The sequence below is a fragment of the Barbus barbus genome (genome assembly GCF_936440315.1).
Source record: "Barbus barbus genome assembly, chromosome: 5".
NCBI lineage: Eukaryota > Metazoa > Chordata > Actinopteri > Cypriniformes > Cyprinidae > Barbus > Barbus barbus.
The window spans coordinates 34,586,079-34,613,735 of record NC_136733.1 but is presented as its reverse complement, the minus strand read 5'-3'; the positions used below and the strand labels follow the sequence as shown (position 1 = coordinate 34,613,735).

Below are 27,657 nucleotides of genomic sequence, written 5' to 3'. Positions count from 1 at the left end.
AATGCTGCGGCGCCCGGGGAGAGTTGGGGGTTCGGTGCTTTGCTCAAGGGTCTTACCTCAGTCGTAGTATTGAGGGTGGAGAGAGTGTTGATTATTCACTCCCCCACCTACAATCCCTGCCGGACCTGAGACTCGAACCCACGGCCTTCGGGTTACAAGTCCAACTCTCTATCCATTAGGCCACGACTGCCCTGGTGTGTGAACTTGCAAGTACGATATCAGACACTGTATATGCTCTGATCCGCTCCCTGCTTACCGGGGTGATGAAATACATAGCAGACTGTCGTCATTCAGTGGCTGGATGTCTAAGTGGTGCCCGCAGAATAACATGGGTTTCATAGACAATTGGAAGAATTTTTGGGGCAGACCTGACCTGTTGAAGAGATGGTCTTCATCCCTCTTGGGGTGGTGCCGCTCTTCTCTCTAGAAATATGGCACATAGTCTTAGAGTTCGTACTTGACTAACTGGGGCCCAGGTCAGGAAGCAGACAGACTGGCTAAACCGACCGTCCTCTAGCCGCCTCACATCACAGAAGTCAGTTAATTCTCAGCACATAGGGACTCTTCCACCTAGATATCACACTATAGAGACTGTGTCTGTTCCCCGAACTAGAAAATACAGAAAACATCCAAACAAAGTAAGAGTAACAATTTAATTGATGTTCAACAAATAAAAAACATATATAATACAGATAAACCAATGATAAAACTTGGCTTATTGAATATTAGATCCCTTTCTACAAAAGCACTTATTGTAAATGATATGATCACTGACCATAAACTAGATGTGCTTTGTTTGACAGAAACCTGGCTAAAACCAGATGACTACATTACTTTAAACGAGTCTACCCCCCCAAGATTACAGTTACAAACATGAACCGCGTCCAAAAGGTAAAGGGGGAGGTGTTGCCACAATTTATAGCAATATTTTCAGTATTTCTCTGAAATACTGGTTGGGTTTCAAGTATAATTAGTTCGAAGTAATGGTGCTTCATATAACGTTATCCAAAGAAACAAGTGTTAATGATAAATCCCCTGCGATGTTTGTACTGGCTACTGTATACAGGCCACCAGGGCACCATACAGACTTTATTAAAGAATTTGCTGATTTTCCATATGAGGTAGTGCTGGCTGCAGATAAAGTCCTAATTGCTGGTGATTTTAATATCCATGTTGATAATGAAAGAGATTCGTTGGGATCAGCATTTATAGACATTCTAAACTCCATTGGTGTTAAATAACACGTTTCAGGACCTACTCAATGTCGAACTAATACTCTAGATTAAATACTGTCATATGGAATTGATGTCACTGGCGTTGAAATATTGCAGCAGAGCGATGATATCTCAGATCATTATCTAGTTTCGTGTATATTCCATATAGCTAAAGCTGTAAAGCCAACTCCTTGTTACAAATATGGTAGAACCATCACTTCTGCCACAAAAGTCAAGTCAAGTCAAGTTGAGCTTTATTGTCATTCCACTACATGTGGGGACATACAGTGGAACCAAATGTCATGCCTCGCAGGACCACGGTGCTACATAAATACAGACATACAACAATGAAGTAAAAAAACACTATAAACCTATACACAACTAACCTACTGACAGATTTTAACTATAAGTATACTATATATATATATATATATATATATATATATATATATATTTACCCTATACAAACTAAAAAAAAAAATGATAAAAAATACAAACTATACAAATGCTTCACAAATACTGTACATGTGCAAAGAGAAACATTTTGAGTCAAGCAGCTGGTTAAAGACTACTTTATAAATAATCTTCCTGATTTATCTCAATTCCTCAGCATATTCAATAGCTCAGAACAACTTGATGACGTAACAGAAACTATTGACTTTCACTTTTCTAGCACTTTAGATACGGTTGCTCCTTTACGCTTAAGGAAGATTAAGGAAAAGAATCCAACACCGTGGTATAATGAGCACACTCGGGCCCTAAAGAGAGCAGCCCGGAAAATGGAGCGCAGCTGGAGAAAATTAGAGGTATTTCGTATTGCTTGGTGGGAAAGTACCCTGTCCTACAGAAAAGCATTAAAAACTGCTAGATCTGCTTACTTTACGTCTCTTTTAGAAGAAAACAAACACAACCCCAAGTATTTATTTAATACAGTGGCTAAATTAACAAAAAATATAACATCAGCAGGTGCAGACATTACCCAGCAGCACAGTAGTAATGACTTTATGAACTACTTTACTTCCAAGATCAAAACTATTAGAGATAAAATTGTAATCATGCAGCTGTCAGCCACGGTATTGCATCAGATAGTGCCCTATAGATCCCCTGAGGAACAATTCCACTCATTATCTTCTATTGGAAATGAAGAATTGTATAAACTTGTTAAATCATCTAAACCAACAACCTGTATTTTAGAACCTGTATTCTAGATCCTCTTCTGAATATTATTAACTCATTGTCATTAGGCTATGTCCCAAAAACCTTCAAACTGGCTGTTATTAAGCCTCTCATTAAAAAAACACAACTTGACCCCAAATAATTAATTAATTACAGACCGATCTTGAATCTCCCTTTTCTGTCAAAGATATTAGAAAATGTAGTATCATCACAACTATGTTCCTTCTTAGAGAAAAATGATATATGTGAGGATTTCCAGTCAGGTTTTAGACCATATCATAGTACTGAGACTGCTCTCATTAGAGTTACAAACAACCTGCTTTTATCATCTGATCGTGGTTGTATCTCTGTTGCAGTCCTACTCACCCCGCTCCGAGCGGGATTCAAACCGCTGTCTCCGGCGTGGGAGGAAGGCGCTCTAACGAGGAGGCTAAAGGCCACGGCCTCTAGCGTCAGTCGCTAGGCCTCTGCTACATATCTCTATTAGTGCTACTGGATCTTAGCGCCGCGTTTGACACTAGTTTTCGACCACAACATTCTTTTAAATAGACTAGAAAATTATGTTGGCATTAGAGGAAGTGCACTGGCATGGTTCAAATCGTACTTATCTGACCGCCATCAATTTGTGGCAATAAATGAAGAGGTATCATACCAATCACAAGTGCAGTATGGAGTACCTCAAGGCTCAGTACTTGGCCTCTTACTTTTCACACTTTACATGTTACCCTTGGGAGATGTCATTAGGAAACATGGTGTTAGCTTTCACTGTTATGCTGATGATACCCAGCTCTATATTTCTTCGTGACCTGATGAAACTTACCAATTTGCAAAACTAACGGAATGTATAGTTGATATAAAAAACTGGATGACTAGCAATTTCTTACTGCTGAATTCTGAAAAAACAGAGTTGTTAATTATTGGACCAAAAACTTTTGCATGTAATAGCCTAGATCACTGTCTAATACTGGATGGCTGCTCTGTAAATTCTTTGTCATCAGTTAGGAACCTAGGCGTACTTATTGATAGCAATCTTTCCTTCGAAAAATGTTTCTAGCATTTGTAAAACTGCATTTTTCCATCTTAAAAACATATACAGTGGGTACGGAAAGTATTCAGACCCCCTTAAATTTTTCACTCTTTGTTATATTGCAGCCATTTGCTAAAATCATTTAAGTTCATTTTTTTTCCTCATTAATGTACACACAGCACCCCATATTGACAGAAAAACACAGAATTGTTGACATTTTTGAAGATTTATTAAAAAAGAAAAACTTAAATATCACATGGTCCTAAGTATTCAGACACTTTGCTGTGACACTCATATATTTAATTGCTGTCCATTTCTTTGGATCATCCTTGAGATGGTTCTACACCTTCATTTGAGTCCAGTTGTGTTTGATTATACTGACTGGACTTAATTAGGAAAGCCACACACCTGTCTATATAAGACCTTACAGCTCACAGTGCATGTCAGAGCAAATGAGAATCATGAGGTCAAAGGAAATGCCTGAAGAGCTCAGAGACAGAATTGTGGCAAGGCACAGATCTGGCCAAGGTTACCAAAAAAATTCTGCTGTACTTAAGGTTCCTAAGAGCACAGTGGCATCCATAATCCTTAAATGGATGACGTTTGGGACGACCAGAACCCTTCTTAGAGCTGGCCGTCCGGCCAAACTGAGCTATCGGGGGAGAAGAGCCTTGGTGAGAGAGGTAAAGAAGAACCCAAAGATCACTGTGGCTGAGCTCCAGAGATGCAGTCGGGAGATGGGAGAAAGTTGTAGAAAGTCAACCATCACTGCAGCTCTCTACCAGTTGGGGCTTTATGGCAGAGTGGCCCGACGGAAGCCTCTCCTCAGTGTAAGACACAAAAAAACACCTGAAGAACCACAAGATGGTAAGAAATAAGATTCTCTGGTCTGATGAGACCAAGATAGAACTTTTTGGCCTTAATTATAAGCGGTATGTGTGGAGAAAACCAGGCACTGCTCATCACCTGTCCAATACAGTCCCAACAATGAAGCATGGTGGTGGCAGCATCATGCTGTGGGGGTGTTTTTCATCTGCAGGGACAGGACGACTGGTTGCAATCGAAGGAAAGATGAATGCGGCCAAGTACAGGGATATCCTGGACGAAAACCTTCTCCAGAGTGCTCAGGACCTCAGACTGGGCCGAAGGTTTACCTTCCAACAAGACAATGACCCTAAGCACACAGCTAAAATAATGAAGGAGTGGCTTCACAACAACTCCGTGACTGTTCTTGAATGGCCCAGCCAGAGCCCTCACTTAAACTAGGGCTGCAACAACTAATCGATAAAATCGATTATTATCGATTATGAAAATCATCGACAACGATTCTCATTATCGATTAATCGGGTCTGCCCACAGTGTACGTCCAACTTCAGCTGGTTAGTCAAATTACGGCACTGAATAATGCATTTCTATGGACAAAATGCATCTAAAAATAGTGGAGGAAACAGAATGAGATTCTGCCGGAGAAGCACGTGATCCAAGCTGCCCAAAACATGATCATTCTTTATTTTAAGCTTTAAGTTAATGCATAAGAGTAATGGCTTGCCCTTTCAGGCGCTTTGACAGATGCGTGTGCGTCCTCAGCGCAAAAACGTTCAGTTTACGGTCATATCCTTATCTATAAATGCCACAAATTCACGCGAGCATTTCCATTTTTGCATAAAGGTCCGTCCTGACAGTCTGTGTTAAGTTTAAAATACCGAATGAGCGCCGGCGCGGCGGGCGCGCGCACGCGCGTCAGACGGACAGAACACAGTAGAGAGGGAGACAATTAATAGGCTTTTCAGCGCAAACATATCCACTGTGCTGAATTATCTGTTGTTGAAAGTTAATTTAAGGTTTAAAAGTCAACATGCAGTGCGAATATTTTATGAGAGTAGGAACTTTAAAGGGATAACAGCGTGTAATTGTCTGTCTGAATATAAACATGAGACGCTCCATAACGGCCTTTTACAGGATAAAGAAATGACGAGGTGACTGTGATCAAAGTAGTTCCTGCAGAACATTACTCTTACCTGTTGGTTAACACTGAGTTTGTGTTTTTATTCGTCTTTATTATTATCTTTATTATTTTAATTTTTAATAGAGGTTTAAACTATATTCAATTTTTACAATGCTTAACAAATTTATGTAAGTTTAACAATGTGTTTATGTAAGGTTTGTGCCACTGCTGCTCTAAAGTAACAGTATTGGTGATAACCAAAATCATTTTTCGGCTTTCTGTACTGGTTAGTACTCCAATATGTGTAAGCTCTTTAGTAACAGTAGTAGGCTATTTTTAATGCTATAATATCATTATTGCTGTTATCTATGAAAGAAAACCAGAGCACTTATTTTTTTTTGTATTTTTTATTTGAGTATTTTTTTTTCGCGATGCCCAATTGCAGTCAAAAAGTACATAAACAATACCAGCAAGAATGCAAGCTGTTATGAGGCCATTTTTTATTATTATGTCCAATAAATGGCAATAACATTTTTAAATTTAAACAAATTTTTGACAAATTTCTAAAATATGTTTTCTCTTTATTATGATAAGTGGTCTAATAAATTAAGCACTGTATGTTTTCATAGCATTCAGTTGTCACGTTTGTTTGTAGAACATTGGGCAGAATGTGGAATAGTGTTTTTTTTGGTCAATATTTTTTAATCCGATTAATCGATTAATCGAAAGAATAATCGGCCAACTAATCGATTATCAAAATAATCGTTAGTTGCAGCCCTAACTTAAACCCAATTGAGCATCTCCGGAGAGACCTAAAAATGGCTGTCCACCAACGTTTACCATCCAACCTGACAGAACTAGAGAGGATCTGCAAGGAGGAATGGCAGAGGATCCCCAAATCCAGGTGTGAAAAACTTGTTGCATCTTTCCAAAAAAGACTCATGGCTGTATTAGATCAAAAGGGTGCTTCTACTAAATACTGAGCAAAGGGTCTGAATACTTAGGACCATGTGATATTTCAGTTTTTCTTTTTTAATAAATTTCCAAAAATGTCAACAATTCTGTGTTTTTCTGTCAATATGGGGTGCTGTGTGTACATTGAGGAAAACAAAATGAACTTAAATGATTTTAGCAAATGGCTGCAATATAACAAAGAGTGAAAAATTTAAGGGGGTCTGAATACTTTCCGTACCCACTGTATATAAATTACGACCTATGCTCTCAATGTCAAATGCAGAAACATTAATTCATGCATTCATGACCTTGAGGCTAGATTATTGTAATGCTTTATTGGGTGGTTGCTCTGCACATTTAATAAACAAACTCCAGCTGGTTCAAAATTCTGCAGCTGGAGCCAGGATGTATGACCACATTAGCCCGCTTCTGTCAACACTGCACTGGCTCCCTATTAAACATTGTATACATTTTAAGATCTTGCTAATTACCTATAAAGCCCTGAATGGTTTGGCACCTCAGTATTTGAGTGAGCTCTTATCGCATTATAGTCCTTCATGTCTGCTGCGATCTCAAAACTCTGGCCATTTGATAATACCTAGAATATCAAAATCAACTGCGGGCGGGAAATCCTATTTCCTATTTAGCACCCAAACTCTGGAACAATCTACCTAACACTGTTCGGGAAGCAGACACACTCTGTCAGTTTAAATCTAGATTAAAGACCCATCTCTTTAACCTGGCTTACACATAATACACTATTGCATTTCTATAATTCAAATCCGTTAAAGGTCCCATGACATGCTGTTTTTTGGATGCTTTTATATAGGCCTAAGTGGTCCCTAGTACTGTATCTGAAGTCTCGTTCCCGAAATTCAGCCTTGGTGCAGAATTTCAGCCACTACGAGCCAGTCCCAAAATGAGCTTTCCTTAGGACGAGCCATTTCTGTGTCTGTAGCTTTAAATGCTAATGATAAGGAGAGAGGCGGGACAAGGTGGAGGGTGGGTGTGGCCTGCAGCTTGCGGCCACGGTACCATGCGCTAATGTTGACAGTGGATGTATCGCAATGGCTCATAGACACGCAGTCCTTCAAGCTTTTCAGTTTGACCCAGAATCTGATCCGGATGGAGAAGCACCGGATGAAGAAGTTGCAACTCAGCGGCTACAGCAGGACGTCTCCGAATGGTTAGTTTAAAATATTGTGTCTGGATACGGTCAGTGTTTCCCACACATAGACTTTACCTGGGCGGACCGCAACAATATCCACCACCCGCTGCCATCAGCTCCCGCGTCTCACACACACGAGCGTAACTTTAGCACAATATTTAGTAACTTTCAGACCCTTTAGGCGGCTTTTTTCCCATAACGGGTACATACTAACAAACCTAGTGACTTAAAAAAACCTTATCATTCAGTTGGAAGATGTCTCCAATACTGCCCCGCGAGCGCGAGGACTCTCTCCCGGCGAAAATACAAAAAAACAGCGTTTCCAAGCACTTGTCGCTTACTGACTGTTTGGACTTTTAAATATGAACATAATTTGTCTGTTAATATGCGCAGTTTATTACTCAGACGCAAAACAGTGCTTCGCTCGTTTGCAAGCCATGATGTCTCTCGCTCTCCTCGCACGGTCGTAGCTCATTTTCTCATGGGCGGGCAAAGCAGAAAAAGGGGAGGTAACCTTTCCCCGTATGATGACATAAGGGTAAGATTCCAGATCGGGCCATCTGAGCTTTCATTTTCTCAAAGGCGAAGCAGGATAGCCAGGGCACGGTTTATCGCCATTTCTAGCCACTGGGGGACCATAGTCAGGCTAGGGGAACTCATATCAATGTTAAAAAACCTCATAAAGTTACATTTTCATGCCATGGGACCTTTAAAGGATTGTTAGGCTGCATTAATTAGGTCAACTGGAACCGGGAACACTTCCCAAAACACCTGATGTACTTGTTACTTTGTTAGAAGAATGGCATCTACGCAAATATTAGTCTGTTTCTTTCTTATTCCGAGGTCACCATAGCCACCCAGATCCAGACTGTATCCAGATCAGATGGTGGATCAGCACGGATGACCTCTACAACCAGGACACCTTTGCACAGTCTGAGTCTGCTTTAGCCTAGATTTAAACTGCTGATTTTGTCTGGCCAGAGAAGAATGGCACTTTCGACAAACTATTTCCCCGTCTAAATACTGTAAAGCTGATGTAAAGCTGCTTTGACACAATTTGCATTGTTAAAAGCGCTATACAAATAATATTGACTAGACCTGACTTGTCTTGTAAAGTCTCTGTCACTGTGGAATGCATCTTGCCGTTCTAAGAACTGAAAGTATTATCTTTCTGAGAATTAAAAGATTTTTCTTTAGCTGTTTCTTAGCTTACTTTATCTCCACTGCAGTTGCAAACGTTTAACAGCGTGAGTCAAGGACCAGAGTTGATCCCTTTCTCTCTAAACCCAGCCGGACTCATTTGGACATCCGTATAGTTTAGACATATCTGCCATCCCTCTGTTAGCTGGATCCAAGCAATGCAATACCAGTTTTCGGTAGATGTTACTTGAGGGACTTTATTTGGGCTTGGAAATGTGACAAAATCAGGATTCCTCAGCTCTGAATCATTCTAAGTATGTGCTTGTGCTTTGTCTCATAAGGACCACTGGAACTGAAAAGTGCTGAAGGTGTAAAGCTGTGTATCTTCAGTCTGTATAAGTAGCTTTGCTAGATCAGCAGTGAGGAGAAATATTCCTTGCCAGTGACATAAAAAATTTACAATTTGAAAAAGTCATTTTTTTGCAGGTACTTTTTTATTATTATACACATAAAAAAAAAAAAAAAAAAAAATTGGCTGTGTGTGCAAGATATTTGGAATTCTCATGTTTTTGCAATACTAATCCAATTAATTGATTGTTAAAGGGATAGTTCACCCAAAAATAAAAATTCTGTCATTATTTACTCACCCTCATGTTGTGCCAAACCTGCATGACTTTCTTTCTTCTACGAAAAATAAAAGAAAATGTTTTGAGAACAACATTCCTCAAAATATTTTACTTTTATGTTTCACAAAAGAAAGTCATACAGGTTTGACACTTTATGAAATTATGTAGAGTTAATGTTGACAGAATTGTAATTTTTGCGTGAACTATCCCTTTAATTGGAATGATTATGAATATTCCTGCAAACTTACATCTCTACTTCAAATATTCATTTACAGATTGTGTCATGTTTAGAACTTGTAGCTCAATTATATCAAACCTATAACTTGCTTTTATTGGCCATTTTGTTGCACTAAAGTTTCTTATTCTTTCCAGGCAGTCCAGACTCCTCTTCCTGCTGTGAAGGATGGGTGTGAAAACCTTCACTCACAACTCCCCCAACCACAGCCAAGAGCTTTTGGATAAGCTCAACACTCTACGCAGTGAGGGTCACTTTTGTGACGTTACCATCCGTGTACAAGGCCAGATGTTCTCGGCCCACAAGGTAGTGCTAGCCTGCTGTAGTGACTTCCTTCGAGCGAAGCTGTCTGGGAAGCCGGCTGAAGAAGACACTGTAATAGTAGGTGAAGATAACAAACACGTGCTGGATCTCCAACACGTGACGGTTGCAGGTTTTGCTCCTCTTCTGGAATATGCGTACACGTCCACCCTGTCCATTAGTACGGAGAATATCATTGACGTACTGGCAGCTGCTAGCTACATGCAGATGTTTGCGGTGGCCAACACTTGCTCTGAGTTCATGAAGTCCAGTATTCTGTGGAACTCGGCATCCTCGGGAGCAGGAGGTCCTGGAAGCACCCAGCCTGCAGTTTTACACAGACCCCAAGAGACCCCTGAAGGCCATGCGAGCTGCACCCTTGCCCCTGTAGATGCCCTCTCGCCATCTCCGGTATCATCCGAATGCAGCGTACCAGAGCGGCCCATTCCTGTATGCCGCGAGTCTAGACGCAAGCGCAAAGGTTTTGCGAGCCCACAACCAGCATCCTCAACCTCTCCACAAGTCCCAAATCCCTCTCCCTCCTCTTCCTCCTTCCCAGAGAGTTCAGCGCAGGCTCTGGAACCATCTCTGGCCTTCTCCTGGACGTACCCCTTTGGTGTGGACCGCCGGTTTGCGGCAGAAAAGTCAAAACTACCTGAAGGTCTCCTGGAACCATCTGGAGCGTCGGGGCAGGACTCTAGTGGACGGGCATTGGTGGAGTATTTGGCCTGCGAGGGCCCACGCGGCCTGGGTGTAGGAGGCGTAGCAGGGGTGGAGGAGGAGGAAGAAGAAGATGATGTACAGGTGAAGGTGGAAAGGCTGAGTGATGAAGAAGTGCACGAAGAAGCTTCTCAACCAGTCAGTGCTCCACACAGTTCTCTGAGTGACCAGCAGACGGTTCCTGGCAATGAACACACCCAAGAAGATCTACTCATCAGCCCTCAGTCCTCATCCATTGGTAAGGCTCTTTACTCTTTACCTAATAGTGATACCCTAAATTTACTTTGATATTTTGGTTATTTTGTAAAATATCATGTGGTGTAACTCTCGAAAACGTAATGACATTTATGAATTAATAATTCATGGTAAAAAAAAAAAAAAAAAATTTTACCTTGAAAAATACACAACTGTTTTTTGAAATGTTAGGTCAGTAATTTTTTTTAAAGAAATTAATACTTGTATTTAGCAAGGATGCATTAAATTGATCAAAGTGACATTAATGATATTTATAGTGTCACAAAATACTGTTAAAAAAATTAATGCTGTTTTAACTTTCTATTCATCAAATAATCCTGAAAAATAACAATGACTGTGCATTAATTATAATTTGTATTATTTTAATAACATTAACACTAATTGTGATAAGCTTTGCCATCAGATATGAGATAACAGAAAACAATTATTGTATTATTTCACAATATTAGTTTTACTGTATTTTTGGTCATATGAATGCAGCCTTGGTGACCAAGAGTCATCTTTCAAAAAATCTTACTAGCCCCAAAAATGTTCAATAGCAGTGTTAGGGGTGTCCTCGACTAAGGATTTTCATAGTCGAATCGGGATTTTCGAATCTTGCCGATAGTCGACTGATAGTCGATTCATATGTTTGGGGGCGGGGGCAAAATACATTACCAAGAGATAGTCATAATTACTGACGTTAACACACAGGGAAAATGTATACCGGACACCTCGCAGATACAAACGGGGTAAAAAATGTTTTATGTTTTGATAAAAAGATAGTTAACATTAAACGTCAGCGAAACCCTAAGAATTCACAACATTTTTTACAATAGTGCTCTCATTATAACATGCACAAAATGCCCCGAAAGAACGTGCTCGGCTCTGAATGAACTCATTTTGGGGACGCGCAACAATGTGCAGAAACACGGCAACTAAACTCTAAAAATTTACAGCGATTTATTATAATAGTGTTCTCATTATAATGCTATGTATATGACTGTGGCAGTCATAGTCATTAATATTATTGTTGTTTGTCCTGCTCGCGCTGCGCACCGGTTTATATATATTGTGTATATATATATACACAATATGTATATAAACCGGCCGAAATGTATAAATGCAATATATATAAACCGGCCAAAATTGTACCCTACCAGATCGGAAAATTCCAGTCTTTCATTCTGCCTGTGTCAGTTTGAGTCGGGGTAAAGTTTTAAATCCCTGCCGCCAAGATTGCTCCTCTGTCGGTCACGGATTATGGAAAGTGAAGCTTACATCTATGTTTGGGTGTTTGGATTTATTAACGCACGTTAAAATATTTATTTAAAGCTTCTTTATTTTCAGATTCTTATTTACCGCATTATCATAATAGGGTGTATATTAACTTATTGAGAGAAAACCGGTAGTTCTATGTGACATTTGAGCACCCCCATATAGCCAAACTGGGATGATCATAAAACCCTGCGAATATTCGACTGTGAGATTGGGAGTCGAATCAGGTTCCTCCTATCGAATTGTCGACTATTCGAGGTCACCCCTAAGCAGTGTATATTTCACAACACTTTTTGCAATTATGATGTGTTTTCGTGTTGCACATTACATTTAAGTCATTAAATTAAAACCTTCCTGAAAGTTCTTCCAAACCATAGGAAATCAACCTGAATACAAGGAGTACATTTATAAGAACCTGGAAAAAGCAAGTTTAGAACACGTGACATTTCTTTATTGTTATAACTTTCATGTCATTGACCCACGTGTTTAGTGAGTCAGTAGATCATCAAAGTCATAATTGCTGTTACCTTTTCACTGGATCAACCTTATATTTACTTAACTTTTAAATGTCACATTTACCTCATATTTATCACACTGTTACTCTTATTTCATGCGCTTTTGAGAATGTTTGTCTGAGGCTATATCTGTTTAAAATAAAAGTAGATGACAAAATATTAAGGTTTTACTAGAACAGAGGTTCAGAACCTACCTTCTGCTCTTTCTTTAGGCTCCCTGGATGAGGGGGTGACGGATGGTCTCCAATCCATGCAGGGCACTCCAAACACTACTGGTCACATGGAGGAGGATGAGAGGTAAGACCACCTTTGGTGTCTGTGTTGTTTTTACAGAGAATCCTTTTATGACGTCTCAATTTTATTATTGAACTAAAGGGCCCCTCTGAGGAGGGACATAATATTTTAGTCTTCTCATCATCATCTTTCCTCATGTATACTTGCTTATTAAGCAGAAGAGACTTCTGTGATATTGTAGTGGCTATTAAGATGGGGATTACTTTGCCAAGAGGCCAGAGAAGCTAGTTGGCAGACTCTCTGGAAACTTCTTGGACCTGAATTTGCCTTTTGGAATACTGGAAGAATAGGGAAATGGTATGATGCAAAACAAATGGGATAAAAAAGACACTGCTTTCCGTCTTAGCAGTGAAGTCTGCTTTTATATGACAACTTGATATACCTGACTAAATGTGTTATATTTTAGCCTTAAACCTATGTGGGGTGATCTCTGTGGATCTGTAGACAAAGGAAATAGTGGTGGTAGCATGAATACAAGTAAAATACTCAATAGGCAATTTGAAGACTAGTGTGACACATTCCTACCCAAATTTACATTTATTCATTTAAAGTGGTCATGACATAGAAAATCAAAATGTCCTATATATTTACACATATAAGAGGTTACTTTACAATAAAAATGTACTGCAAGTTTCATCCCAGTCACGACGTCATGGTTTTCCTGTAAATGCCGTAACGCACTAAACAAGGAGGTCTTGCCGATCAGTCATGAGAGCAATACTGTTGTCTATAGGATCGTCTAGCGTTGCCTAGATGTAAACAAACTGAAGCTTCAAAAACTCTGCCTTTCTTTCTTTTTTGGACCACAAAAAGCTTTTCCATATAATGAAAGTATATGGCGATCAACATCAAGCTTTTAAAGGGGTCATATGATGCTTTTTTTAAAGATCATTATTTGGTGTAACAGAATATGTTGACATTTAATGTTCAAAAAACACATTATTTTTCAAATACTGTACATTATTGTTGGTCCTCTATGCCCCGCCTCTCTCAAACACTTAGTTTTCTACAAAGTCCCTCCTTCCGACAGGCGCAGTCTGCTATGATTGGCCAACTGACCCAGTGCATTGTGATTGGCCGAACACCACAAGCTCTTGTCGGAAATGTAACGCCCCTTTCCATAATCGCGAGCTTCAGCTCTCAAAATAAAAGTAAAGACAGTTAATAATCTCCTTAGTTTTACAATCAGTTCAAGCCCGAGAGGGGAACAGAGTCGCGTGACAGACACAGTGATGATGTTCGTATGTATTTGCACCAAGCCGCGATTAAGACAGCTGACATGCTGTGATGTGACCCCCTCCCCCCCTCTCTCTCACTCACACACACACGACGTGCAAAACCCTATATGATAGGGTTTGGTAAGAAACAGACTGAAATTAAACATGACTGCGTCTGCGGTAACTCGCAACAAGAAGTTATTCAACTCGGTGAACAAATAACATATAGATACTTTTTAGGGGGATTTCTAGGCGTTGTTTTTTCATGTCCCATTTTTTATTTGTTACATAATATGTTAAACTTAAGTGTGTTTCTAACCAAACCCTGTTGTATACCCGCAGAACACTTGGAATATTCGGCACGTCTTATGTGACCACTCTGTGATGCTTTTGCATCTTTTTTAAAAGCTTGATGTTGATCACCATATACTGGCATTAGATGGAAAAGCACTAGCAGGACTTTTTTTTTTTTTTAAATCTCCTTTTGTGGTCTGAAAAAGAAAGAAGGGCATACGCATTAGAACAACACAAGGGTGAGTAAATGATGACTTAATTAAAATTTTTGGGTGAACTCTCCCTTTAATGACTACTAAGACTCTGTGTGCAATTGGCTCATCTAATTTAGTCTCTTGTCCTGTCACTCTTTTTCCAGGCTGGAGAATGTCCAGTACCCATACCACCTGTACATTAGCCCTTCCACTCGCCCAGGACTCAACGGTCCTGAACGGCCCTTCCAGTGCCCTACATGTGGCGTCCGCTTCACTCGAATACAGAATCTCAAGCAGCACATGCTCATCCACTCTGGTGAGAGAGCCTCTGCTATTATTGGATTCGACATTGATAAGGGCATTGCATGTGAAAAGAAAGAGAACTTTTTTACATTTTGTGTTTTTGAAGGGGACTCATATGGCTGGGCAATAAAAAAAAAATCATATTGAGTCTGCAATAAAATTGCATTTTAAGCCTATGGATTAGTCTAACAATCTGTCACACCGCAGAAATAAACACGACAACAGCAAATCAGTGCATGCCACTAATATCACAAATTTTAGCATCTGCCATCGCAATTAGGGTTGGGTATTGAGAAGCGGTTCCGTTTTAGAACCAGTACCATATTTCCAAGAACTGGGTACTCGATAAAACACGTGCATTTCAATTCAGCTTAACTATTCCTGCGTTCGCATTTTAATGTGATTTTAAACGGTTTACAAGCAGGAAGGGAAAGAACATGAGCACTGTTTGCGTGCAGCGCACACATCTGAAGCGCGAGCACAGAGAAAAGCAGACCCAGTGTGGGTTCCCAGCCTGCATCCATTCTTGAACCGTTCCGTGCATTTCCACTGAAGAAGATTTGTTCCGAGCCTAAACGTCTTTCTCATTTACCATGCACAAAAATACGTCAGTGTATCATCATAAACACAGACGTTTTTGTCTTAAGTGAACATAAATAGATGTGAAAGAAAACACGTGTAAAAAGTATTTTTAGATCCGCCCGCGTGCATTTGGTTTTAGAGAGGCAGCAGCCTAATAAACATGTGCTGTCTGTCATTAATGTTAATCAAAAAATAAAAGAAAATCATTCACTGATCTTGACTGAATAACGTTCATAACTTTATTGACAATTAATGTACAACCCGATTTCCGGAAATGTTGGAAAGTATTTTAAATTTGAATAAAATGACAACTAAAAGAATTTCAAATCACATGAGCCAATATTTTATTCACAATGCAACATAGATAACATAATAAATGCTTAAACTGAGAAATTTTACAATTTTATTCACAAAATGTGCTCATTTCAAATTTGATGCCTTCTACAGGTCTAAAAATATTTGGGACAGGGGCATTTTTACCATGGTGTAGCCTCTCCTCTTCTTTTCAAAACAGTTTGAAGACGTCTGGGCATCGAGGTTATGAGTTTCTGCAGTTTTGGAGTTGGAATTTAGTCCCATTCTTGCCTGACATAGGTTTCCAGCTGATGAAGAGTTTGTGGTTGTCTTTGAAGTATTTTTAGTTTAATTATGCGCCAAATGTTCTCTATAGGTGAAAGATCTGGAATGCAAGCAGGCCAATTCAGCACCCGGACTCTTCTACTACGAAGCCATGCTGTTGTAATAGCTGCAGTATGTGGTTTTGCATTGTCCTGCTGAAATATAAGGCCTTCCCTGAAATAGATGTTGTCTGGAGGGGCGCATATGTTGCTCTAAAACCTTTATATACCTTTCAGCATTCATAGTGCCTTCCAAAACATGCAAGCTGCCCATACCGTATGCACTTATGCACCCCCATACCATCAGATGCTGGCTTTTAAACTGAATGCTGATAACACGCTGGAAGGCCTCCCTCCTCTTTAGCCATGGGGACACGGCATCCGTGATTTCCAACAAGAATGTCAAATTTGGACTCGTCTGACCATAGAACACTTTTCCACTTTGAAACAGTCCATTTTTAAATGAGCCTTGGCCCAAAGGACACAACGGTGGTTCTGAACCATGTTCACATATGGCTTCCTTTTTGCATGATAGAGCTTTAGTTGGCATCTGCAGATGGTATGGTATTGTGTTTACCGACAGTGGTTTCTGGAAGTATTGCTGGGCCAATTTAGTAATGTCAATGACAGAATCATGCTGATGAGTGATACAGTGTCGTCTGAGGGCCCGAAGACCACGGGCATCCAACAAAGGTCTTCGGCCTTGTCCCTTACACACAGAGATTTCTCCAGTTTCTCTGAATCTTTTGATGATGTTATGCTCTGTAGATGATGAGATTTGCAAAGCCTTTGCAATTTGACGTTGAGGAATGTTGTTTTTAAAGTATTCCACAATCTTTTTACGCACTCTTTCACAGATTGGAGAGCCTCTGCCCATCTTTACTTCTGAGAGACTCTGCCTCTCTAAGACATCCCTTTTATAGCTAATCATGTTACAGACCTGATGTCAATTAACTTAATTAGTTGCTAGATGTTCTCCCAGCTGAATCTTTTCAAAATGTCTTTCTTTTTCAGCCCTTTGTTCCCCCGTGCCAACTTTTTGAGACCTGTAGCAGGCATCAAATTCTGAAATGAGCACATTTAGTGGAGAAAAGTGTACAATTTCTCCATTTAAACATTTATGTTCTCTATGTTCTATTGTGAATAAAATATTGGCTCATGTGATTTGTTAGTCTTTTAGTTTTCATTTGACTCAAATTTAAAAAACATCCCAACATTTCCAGAATTTGGGTTGTATATAATATTTATGAAAAGAAAACTAAAAAGAAAAGTTTTTTTAAACTTTTGATTTCAATTTCTATACCTGAAATTTGTTCAGTTGTATTTATGTATGCTATTGCTAATTGATTTGTTTGTTCTTATCTTATTACTGACTGTTTACTTGTCTTTAACAATTTAATGTTTAAAATGTATTAGTCTCGTTGCTTTTGCTGTGGTATTTTTTGTTAAAACCATAGGCAAATTTTGTGTAAAAAGTGTAAAAGGCCTGTGTTCTGTAAGTTGCTTGTTCATGTTATTCAGCTGCTACAGAACACTTTGTAAAAAGACAGAATAAGTGTTTAACATCTAAATGTTTCACTTAAAAAATTATAAAAAAAATTTTTTTTTTTTTATCTTGTTGGAATCGAACTAGGAATCAATGAGAATCGGAATCGATTATCGGAATCTAATGATACCCAACCTTAATCGCAATATAGCAAGACATGAACACATGAACTTTAACTCCATCAGAGCTGTTCTGAGAGTCAATTCACAAGCTTTTCACAGTTATATTTAAGAAAAACTACTGTCAACGACAACCCATCAAAATAAAGGATCAGTTCAACTTGAAGAAATTACAGAAATATATTAGTATTATGTCTGAAAATGTGCTTCTTGAAGTAAAAATAATAATATTCATAATATTATTATTTTTATTCAGTATCATACATACAACCCAGGTATTTTTTTCATCCATGTTTCAATTAATGGTGAATGAATATTGTGATTAAATATGGATATCGTATGAGGTGGAGAAAAAAAATTAGTACAAATATTTTTGGCCGTATCGCCCTACTTAAAGACTAAGCCAGGATTAGGCCATTGTTCAATTAGGACATTTAAGTCATTTTTATAAACGTGCCTTTGAAAAAAAACTACTGGCGTGCATCTAAAGACAAAAGTCAAGTCAAGTCACCTTTATTTATATAGCGCTTTTAACAATACAGATTGTGTCAAAGCACTTAACAGTGTCAAATTGGAGGATAGAGTGTCAGTAATGTATAAAAATAAGAATAAACACTCAATTTTCAAAGGCACTGATATGTTTTAAGATCAGTCAGTGCAAGTTTCTTTCAGTTGAAACAGCTCAGACTTACATTTTAGTCCAGGACTAGACTTAATCCTTGTTTGTGAAACCAGGGGTATATGACCTAATAAGATTATAGTGGCTATAATATAGTGTTTGCAGTCCTTTGTGGATAACTTCTGTCTATGTGCATTTTGCTAATACATCAGCTACTAAAACTGTATTGTTGAAATGTTTTAGGATAGCTGACATAAGCTTTCACACTAGAACATGGAAAAGCTTAATATCGGGCCCTGTATTACATAAACGTCTTGTTTGGAGAAGACACCATGATTCAACCTAATCTCTTTGTTAGTTGAATGTCCAAACAGAAGTCCTCATTACAGCGATTAGTTATGGACTGGTGAAAGCGATTGTATGCAATTGGTTTAGATGTGGGTTAAATGAACAACATACCTAACTTGACATATTGCTAGATTGAAACTTCACAATAAACATTATTTGCATGAGCAGAATGATGTGTTTGGTTATTTTGTCATTTCTTAGCAGGTGTAGCTCAATCAGCACACAACCTACTAAAACAGACACACATTCTTGTTACGTTCCTTTCAGTCTCATTCAGCTTCAGTATTTGCTAATTATGTCCTGTTTTCTGATATAGGAGACTATAATCTTTTACATCTTTCTTCTGTAGGTATTAAGCCATTCCAGTGTGACCGCTGCGGGAAAAAGTTTACGCGGGCTTACTCTCTGAAGATGCACCGGCTGAAGCACGAAGGTAAACGCTGTTTCCGGTGCCAGATCTGTAGCGCCACTTTCACTTCCTTCGGTGAATATAAGCATCACATGAGGGTGTCTCGTCACATCATCCGCAAGCCTCGGATTTACGAGTGCAAAACGTGCGGCGCCATGTTTACCAACTCCGGCAATTTAATCGTACACCTGAGGAGTCTCAACCATGAGGCGTCAGAACTAGCAAACTACTTCCAGACCAGGTGAGGAGGAGCTGAACATTCTAAGAAAATATAGTACAAATTTAGTTTTGTACGGTCGGCCGTTCATCCCATGTTGAGGTAGCAGATGCGTTTTTTTTAATTGGGGGTAGAAATTATTTAACTGTATTGAAGAATATGTATATTAGGGAAAATTAGAACACTTTACAATAAGGTTAAATTCGTTAATCATAGTTAACGCATTAGGTGTCATGACCTAACAATGAACAGTAGTTTTACAGCATTGTTAATACTGATTAATGTTTAATTTACAAATAAATAATGGTCACCAAGTCTAAATTCATTTGATCAAAGACGGTAAAATAGTAATATTCTGAAACATTATTACAATTTAAAAGAACTGTTTTCTATTTTAACGTATTTGAAAATCTATTTCTGTGATGGCGAAGCAGCCAGTACTTCAGTCTTCAGTGTCACATGATCCTTCAGAAATAATGTTTATTCTGATTTGGTGCTCAGGTAACATTTCTTATTGTCAAAATGGAAAAAAAATTATATTTTTGTGGAAACCGTGATGCATTTTTTTCCCAATATTCTTTGATGAATAGAACGTTCAATTTATTAGTCATAAGACATTTTAACAACTTAAAAGTCTCTCATGTCACTTTTATGCATGCTTGCTGCATATACATATTAATTATTTGGCAAAATCTTACTGACCGCAAACTTTTGGACAGTAGTGTACATTTTTAACATTTCAATTTACAGTATATAAAGTAATTAATGTATTATGAACATACCTGTACATTAGTAACCAATGACCAAATAGTTTATATTATAAATTATTTATAAATTAACATTAACCTAGATTAAACAGTTCTGTAATGATTGTTAGTTCATGATACCTAATGCATAAACTAATGTCAACCAATTGAACCTTTTTGCAAAGTATTCCTGGTAAAACATTGTGTATTTTCAAAGAGAGTTGAAGATGACAGGTTTTTCTCGTTTGAGGTGTGATTGACAAAATGCATCCATCAGATGAAATGTCTTTCCTGCTTAGTTTTAACAGGTTTACCGCAGTCCAGGGTAACACCCAGTTGCATTGTACTGCATTTGGCAGAAGTTACTCGATGAATAGAGCTTTCAGGAAATCACTGAAATCTCCTCTATTAACTGTCCTGATTAGTATTATGAAAAGTACAAGGTTTATTTGTTTCTGACTAGCTTTAACACATGGGCATACACACCCTTCAGATTTCCTTAACATCAATTCTATTCTTAAACTGGCACGTGTATTCTTCCTAGATGTGTTCTCCAGAGAAAACCAACTAAGCGACTTTCATTTGAAAACAAGTATTTTCTAAATGGAATAATCATGGCTTTGATTCCATTTTGGAAGTAGCGAGAGTTGGACTGTGTATTAGGAAAAGAAGCACTGAAATGTAAACATTTGGAGTGAGCTGGGAAATCAATCCTACGTCAGCTAATTACCGCTGAATAGGTTTTTAAGTTCTCAAAAAAGCTCAGTGGAATCATTGTCTATATTTCAGAGGAGACTCTTCTGAGGTAACCTTCATGACGGTAGCCTTTCATTAAAGCAGAGGGAAGGGAGTCAGGTGCTTTTATGCATCGAGTTCCTTCTACACATAGACTACCTTACTTCATCCAACCGTTTATTTGATTTAAGCCCTCTCTCTTAGGATCTGTGTTCTATTCATCTTTGTCAAGCACAAATAAACAGTGTCTATGCAAGTTACAGTGCTGAGGCAATAGTTTGCTGGCATGTGCTTATTAAGAGAGGGAGTGGTCGTGTAGTGGATCCCGATGAAGTTTTATGTGTTGTGATTGCAGCCAGAATTGCGGCCATAGCTTTCAAAGAGCTTTACTTTCAGGGAGTTCGTTTCTAAGTATAATTCTGAGATGTGCAAAAACACACAAATTGGAAAGTGCTAACTGGGTTAATTCGATGTCTCGCATAAAAAAAAAATCTATATTTTAAATGAATTTTTGTAAAAAAAAATGTAATACCAGTCAAAATTTTACTTTAAAGTTTCTGCTAAGTACGTTGAATTTGGAAATCATAGTGTCAAGAGTGCAACGACTTGCTGTGAAAAAAAATAGGAAATGATGTCATTATCTAAATCCTATTCATGGATTAAACTATCAGTGTTTGAAGTGTGATTGCTTGCTATATCACTTTTTCTGCCAAGCCACAATCCTCAATCTAGTTTTGAATTTTGACTTTCGTTTAGATAACTACAGTGTTTTGCCAGAGGACATTTTGCCAAAATGTATTGTTTGACTTGAACATGCTTGGACTGGCTGCCCGTTAAAAAAAAAAAAAAATATATATATATATATATATATATATATATATATATATATATATATATATATATATATATATTTTGTTTTTTTTTTTTAATTTTTTTTTTTAACGGACAGCCAGTCCAAGCATGTTGATTCCATTTTGGAAGTAGCGAGAGATATATATATATATAAATATATAAATAAAAATCCAAAGAATCTTAGACTCATATACCAAACTTGAAACACAATCTTGGATGAATCATAAACACTTTTTTTGACAAATAACTTTTTGAACTTGCGTCTGAGTGGTTTGACATCCTCAGATTGTGGCTTCACAGAGGAGACTGAAAGCAATAACTTTAACCTACTTTTGTGTTTTAGTCCCATTAAGCAAGTATTTTTCATGAAAAAGTTTGAGCTTATAGTGCTTAGAAACCAATGAAGGTACTACGATTCTAAAAGATGATTGTAAAGATCATTAAACTTGTCTTTTTACCTTAACCCACTTTATGAACATTGGCCCTTCTCTCCCTTTTTTGCCCTAGTGAGTTCCTCCTCCCAGACTACCTGAGTCACATGCAAGAGGAAGAGGGGCTGGGACACTTTGAGATGAGTGAGCAGACCTTTGAAGCTTCTTCCTCCTCTTCCTCAGTCCAAACACCAGTTATCTCTCAAGTTTCCTCTACCATGAACTATGACAACCACACTTCTGCACCTCCTTCCCAAACCCCAAACCCCAGGTCAGGGAACGGAGAGGAGGCCGCACAAGGCGATCACCCGAAGTCCACCGCTGCTGTTACCTCTCTGCAAGACCCAGAGGAAGACGAGGGAGAGAAGGAGAGAGGTGGAAGAAAGAAGAAGAGACTAGTGTCAATTACAATTGAGTGAAAACGTTCCATACGTGTAAACATGTATAATAACAGTCAGTGTTCTGTTGCACACTCAATACTTCTGTTGTCGACGGTTTATTATATTCTCAGAAAAAAGGTACCAAAGCTGCCATTGGGGTGGTAGCTCTGAAAATGGTACACCTTTGTACCTTATTTATCTATAAAGAGTGCATATTAGTGTCTTAAAAGTATTAGTACCTAAAATGTATATATTAGTACCAAAATGGTACATTTTAGTACCTTCTGAAAGGGTACCACCACAGTGACAACTTTTGTACTTTTTTTTTTCTTTTTTCTGAGAGTGTATGTTTTAAAAGCTTGGTGTTATGCCTTTTAATTTGTGGGGGTTACTTTAAAATTGTTGTAAAATCACATTTGATTTGGATTTACATACAAATCTATCTGAAAGATGATCATGGTTCTAAATAAAAAAAATAAAATAAAAAAAAAACTTGAAATAAAAAATGTCACCTTTTTTATTAGTAACCCATTAATATCGGTGACTATAATGAATTTGTTCCATGGAAGCACATTTTTTTAATTTAATTATATTTTTATTCATAATATACAATTGTTTAACCGCTGTGTGGCGGTCTGTCAATAAGAATCAAATTGTATACTTTTTCTTTTTTTTTTGCATTATGTTCAGCTAAGACTGATCTCCTTTTATTATGCGACTTCCTTTTCTCCTATTTCATGTCTGCGCCTTAACTATCGCAAACTGCCCCTTCTGACTGTAAACAAACCTGTTACAAACTGGGAAGCTTCAATCCTCTGAGGACCGTTCCGAAAAATGTGAAAGACTGTGTTACTACTTCCATGTGTGTTCAGAGCGGAAACAAAACACTGAATCTGACTTGCACAAAACAACCATGAAACCCAGTCAATGGGTTGTTGTGCATTGACTGACTAATCTAATGCGCTTTAGTGTGTTGTTTTGAATTCGTGTATATGTGAAGAGTAGCCCTGTTTTCCTAGCCCTCTTTTCTGCTGTATGTGTAATGCTGCTAAATTTTGTAAACTGTGCCTCTTGCCCAGCTCTCCGAATCACTCGTCAATTCTATCTAAAGAGCTGTATGTGAATTCTTTGGGTTTAACATTCTTCTTTTGATTGTGACATATGGAAGAATTGTCTAATGGGTCACGTTTTAATAGAGTGGAAGGAAGGTGATATTTCCATAGCCTTTCCCATTTTATTGCTGTTGGAATTATACTATGGAATTTTCTCATAGCTTGATGCCATAGTTGTATGTGCCTAATATTCTCCCAAACAAAGTTAATGAACACCTTGTGACTATGGCATGAGCCTTGATCGAAGATGTAACTTGATTGCGACTTTGGAATATGTAGCATTTGTTTTGTTCGGTAGTTGTAACGATTGCATATCTTCGCTTCCTTCGTGTGATATTGCACCTGGCAATCAGTCTCGAAGCTGCTCCATTCAAATATGATTTTGTAGGGAACAAAAAGTTTTAATAAGCGTTGTGCAATATTGTTTTGGATGATTCAAGTGGTCCAAAATTAAAATCTTTTATACTGCAGTGGACAATGAGCTGAATGACTGAAGATAATTAAATACAGGAAGGGGGCTAGTCGAGAGAAAAGGCTAAAGCATGTTCCCTGCGATAAACCATTCGTATGAATTGTTAGTGTACAAACAGTGAAAAAATCACATTGTGTTACAAAAACTAAGTTGCAATATCTTTCTCTTATGTCATTTCCCTTGAGACGGACTCCCGCTTATCTTACTCTCTCCATTTTTGCAACCGCCGGCTTTAGCTCAAACTCAATTACTTCATTGTCTGAGAGTTTGTAGTGACGCATTTATCCATAAGACAATATTGGCTGTCTGTCCCAGATTGCTCTTTGTGCTACTTGCATGTTTTCCGTGCAAAAAGAAATATGGGGGGGAAAAAACAATATAGCATGGGTTGATTCGTTTGTTGGATGTCGTTTCAGATATGTGCAACTACCATTTTGTATACAATATTCAATCTTTGGTGTTCAGTTGTTTGAGCAGAAAGAAAACGTGACATTTCAGTAGTCATAATGCTTTTTTTCCAGATTCCATGTATTGATGACAGTTACCTTAAAAAGTGTCAATTTGTACATTTGTAATATCAGTGTGAGTGTGAGTAGTTATTTGACTTGAGCCTCGTAGTGTTCGCTTTGGTGACCATGTCTTATTGATATACTCTATATTCTTTTTTTAAAGCCTATAGTTTTAGTCGTATCTTGTGCCTTTGGATATTGGATCTGTATTGTATTTTAATTGGCATAAACATGCATTGATATGAATTCATAATGTTTTGTAGACAGAATGCTGGTAGACTTCAAATGTAGCTTGAAACTAAAAATATTTTTGAAGTGCTATTCGACACATGGTTTAAACTGTATGTTTTGTGTTTATTTTCATAAAGACAAATGTATTAGTCGTTTTGTATTCAAGTGGTTCTTATCATCCGTTTCTGTGCCAATTCAGATTTATTGAATGATGTTTTGTAAAAACATTACGTACATTAAGATTTGCAGTAAATGGTTACAGCCTAACACCCCATGTTTGCTTAAATTCATTGCTTCCATTCTTATTGCTAAATACTCATTCTGGTTTGTGTATTTGCCATACAATATTCCAAAACATATACACTAATGTTCAAATATATATTTGAGAAATGAATACTCTTACTCAGCAAGAATGCTGTTCTTTTTAAACTGTCTATTACGCAATTAACCCTGAAAAAAATATATATATATCAAGGCTTTCCAAAAAAATATTAATAATAATATTCAATATTGGTAATAGGATATTTGATTTCTGAAGGTGACACTGAAGACTGGAGTAACAGCTTTGCCATCACAGGATTACACTTTAAAATATGAATTCTATATTTGATTATATAGATATAAAAATAGAATAGTTACTTCAGTTTTTAATTATATTTCATTGCTGTTTTACTCATTTGGCAGCATTTTTGAGCATTAAAGACTTAAAGAACTTACCATTCCCAGACTTTTGAACTATAGTGTATATTATGTGCACTATTATTTAACCAGGCAAATAAAGTTGACCTAAAACATACATATTTGATCTTCGAGTGTGCGTATGCTAAAATCCATGTCAACGTTCAGATTTATAAAAACTCCATTCTCAAGTCAACGATTTGGATGTTGACTGGGCTCTTTTATGTAATGATAACATTAATTAAGGGGTGTTTACAATGCAGAGATTTAAAACATGTTATTAGCGAGGCCCTTGGTTCCTCTGTACAGGTATGTGTATGACCATGTTTATAAACTGCTGAAAAAGTTTTTGCATATAACAGTTTTCTATCTCAGAAAAAAAAAACACATGTGTGAGAGAACAGTAGTAAGGAAATTCTTGGCAAACGGGTGCACAAACACATGCTAAAAGAAACAATGAGAGGCTTTTAATTTTGCCTTGGCATTCTAGATGAAGTTTTTGTGACATAGCACAGTATTTGCAGAGTCCAAGCACCTGCTTGTGATTTGGTGTCCTCCGGCTGCGTGACCCACATCAGCCCTGGAGGGGTGGTTAAAGAAAGCCCTAAAAATGGGTCAAGTCAGATAAAGTTCACAAAATGAAGGGTTTTGATGAATCTTAAAATGTCAAAAACTGGTCCAGAATCTATTTTATAATGATGTCCGTGACACTGACAATGACCACTTTCAGTTTTCCACTGCTGTTGGCCACATCAGTGCTTCAGGCACCATGACCTAGCATCGCTTTAATTTACTGTGAAAGAAATCAATGATTCTACCGGGCATAAATCTAAGGGCACGTCTTGTGCCAAACCTTTTGCCTTCTACACCTGCGACATTAGTCAAATGAAGTTATACAACAACCACCTTTTGTCTACCTTTTATCTATTTTGTGGTGCTGGATTAGAGTTCTTCAATATGGCCCCACAATCCTTTTTATTCTATACCAAAGCACATCAAAATTGAATGCAGACTACTATACTTCTGTGTAAACAATGTCCTTTCAATGTCCTTCCATTCTATTGACTTCAAATATTGTTTGCTGTACTTGTGAACTTGAGTTACACATGGCATTTCTGTATAAACCCAATCTTGCATTAGACATGGCAGCTACTCTTCAAATTGCTTTCTTTAATGGACCTAAGCGCTGTGGGTTGGATAAAAAAAAATACAAGACATGTTTATTATGATTTATTTTAAGAAGAACTAGTTAAGTCCTAAAGTGATTTCAGACATTTTACTCATTTCTGGCACTTTGGTCATTTCAACAATACTTCCAAAATCCTGCATAAGCAAGGGGCCATTCCTGATCGGCTAAAAAAACCACAGTCGGCTCTAATAAATCTTTTTTGCTGCCGAGCCTGGGATTGTCTTATAAGTTTTGAAGATGATCATCTGCCAGGTAGGGACATTTTATATGTGGTATTCCAAAAAACAGCTTACAGCACCTTTATGTCTTCATCATCGTTAATGACATTTCAAATGTATTTTGAGTAAAGAGGACTGAAAAGAATTTGCTCCAAACTGGTCAGTCTTCACAAGGAGAGCTCCACCGTCACCACTGTTATGTAATGGTCAAACCGAAGAGAGTAATTGGAAAGTGTTTCAATATGGTTCTTGTTCCAGTGACTGCTATTTCAAATAATCCCTCCTTTTTTATAAACACCTTGATCAATTCACTTCTCTTCTTTGCCAAAGACTCTTAGTCAAGTAGAAAGGTTCCAGCGATGGTGAAATCATATTTATCAAACAGGATCCCAAAAAAACAACAAAATAGATATATGCGAAATGTTCTCCAGATGCAGAGGTTGTTTAAATATGATATAAAAGCATCTGAGATGCAGAGTGCTTGCTTTTCATAACATTTATCACATAATGAATAAACATGGGTCCAAATAGCATAATTTATTTCTCTACTGATGATGCTCCATTTTGACATCTGGCACTGATTTCATTAACACAGCAGATTTGTCATAAACCATTGACCAAGACCATAAGCAAGTACCATTAGTCTTTCCGATTCAGAACTTAAATGCTTCGGTGACTTTAATTTACCACCAGCCAGATTCTAGAGGCTGTATTTATTTACTACAAATATAATGTTTCTTTTGGGAACAGGTAATACTGACTAAGCTTAACCCAAAATGAAGATTGTAACACGGTACGCTCCCATTTTTCTCT

The 27,657-nt window shown here is 37.8% G+C and overlaps 1 protein-coding gene across 3 annotated transcripts in view; it reads left to right on the top strand.

Moving 5' to 3' along the window:
* LOC306869935 (zinc finger and BTB domain-containing protein 44-like) overlaps positions 1-24,910 on the top strand; it is a 29,133-nt gene extending 4,223 nt beyond the window's left edge. Inside the window, exons 1-6 of one of the 3 annotated variants that reach the window (XM_079416894.1) lie at positions 7,366-7,502; positions 9,623-10,743; positions 12,745-12,829; positions 14,696-14,847; positions 19,015-19,315; positions 22,132-24,910. In XM_079416894.1, the coding sequence (XP_079273020.1) occupies positions 9,654-10,743; positions 12,745-12,829; positions 14,696-14,847; positions 19,015-19,315; positions 22,132-22,474 (1,971 nt within the window). In that variant the 5' untranslated portion in view covers positions 7,366-7,502; positions 9,623-9,653 and the 3' untranslated portion in view covers positions 22,475-24,910. Of the gene's footprint in view, positions 1-7,365; positions 7,503-9,622; positions 10,744-12,744; positions 12,830-14,695; positions 14,848-19,014; positions 19,316-22,131 lie in introns of those variants that run through there. The other 2 variants (XM_079416895.1, XM_079416893.1) reach the window with 2 other exon arrangements.
* The last annotated feature ends 2,747 nt before the right edge of the window (positions 24,911-27,657 follow it).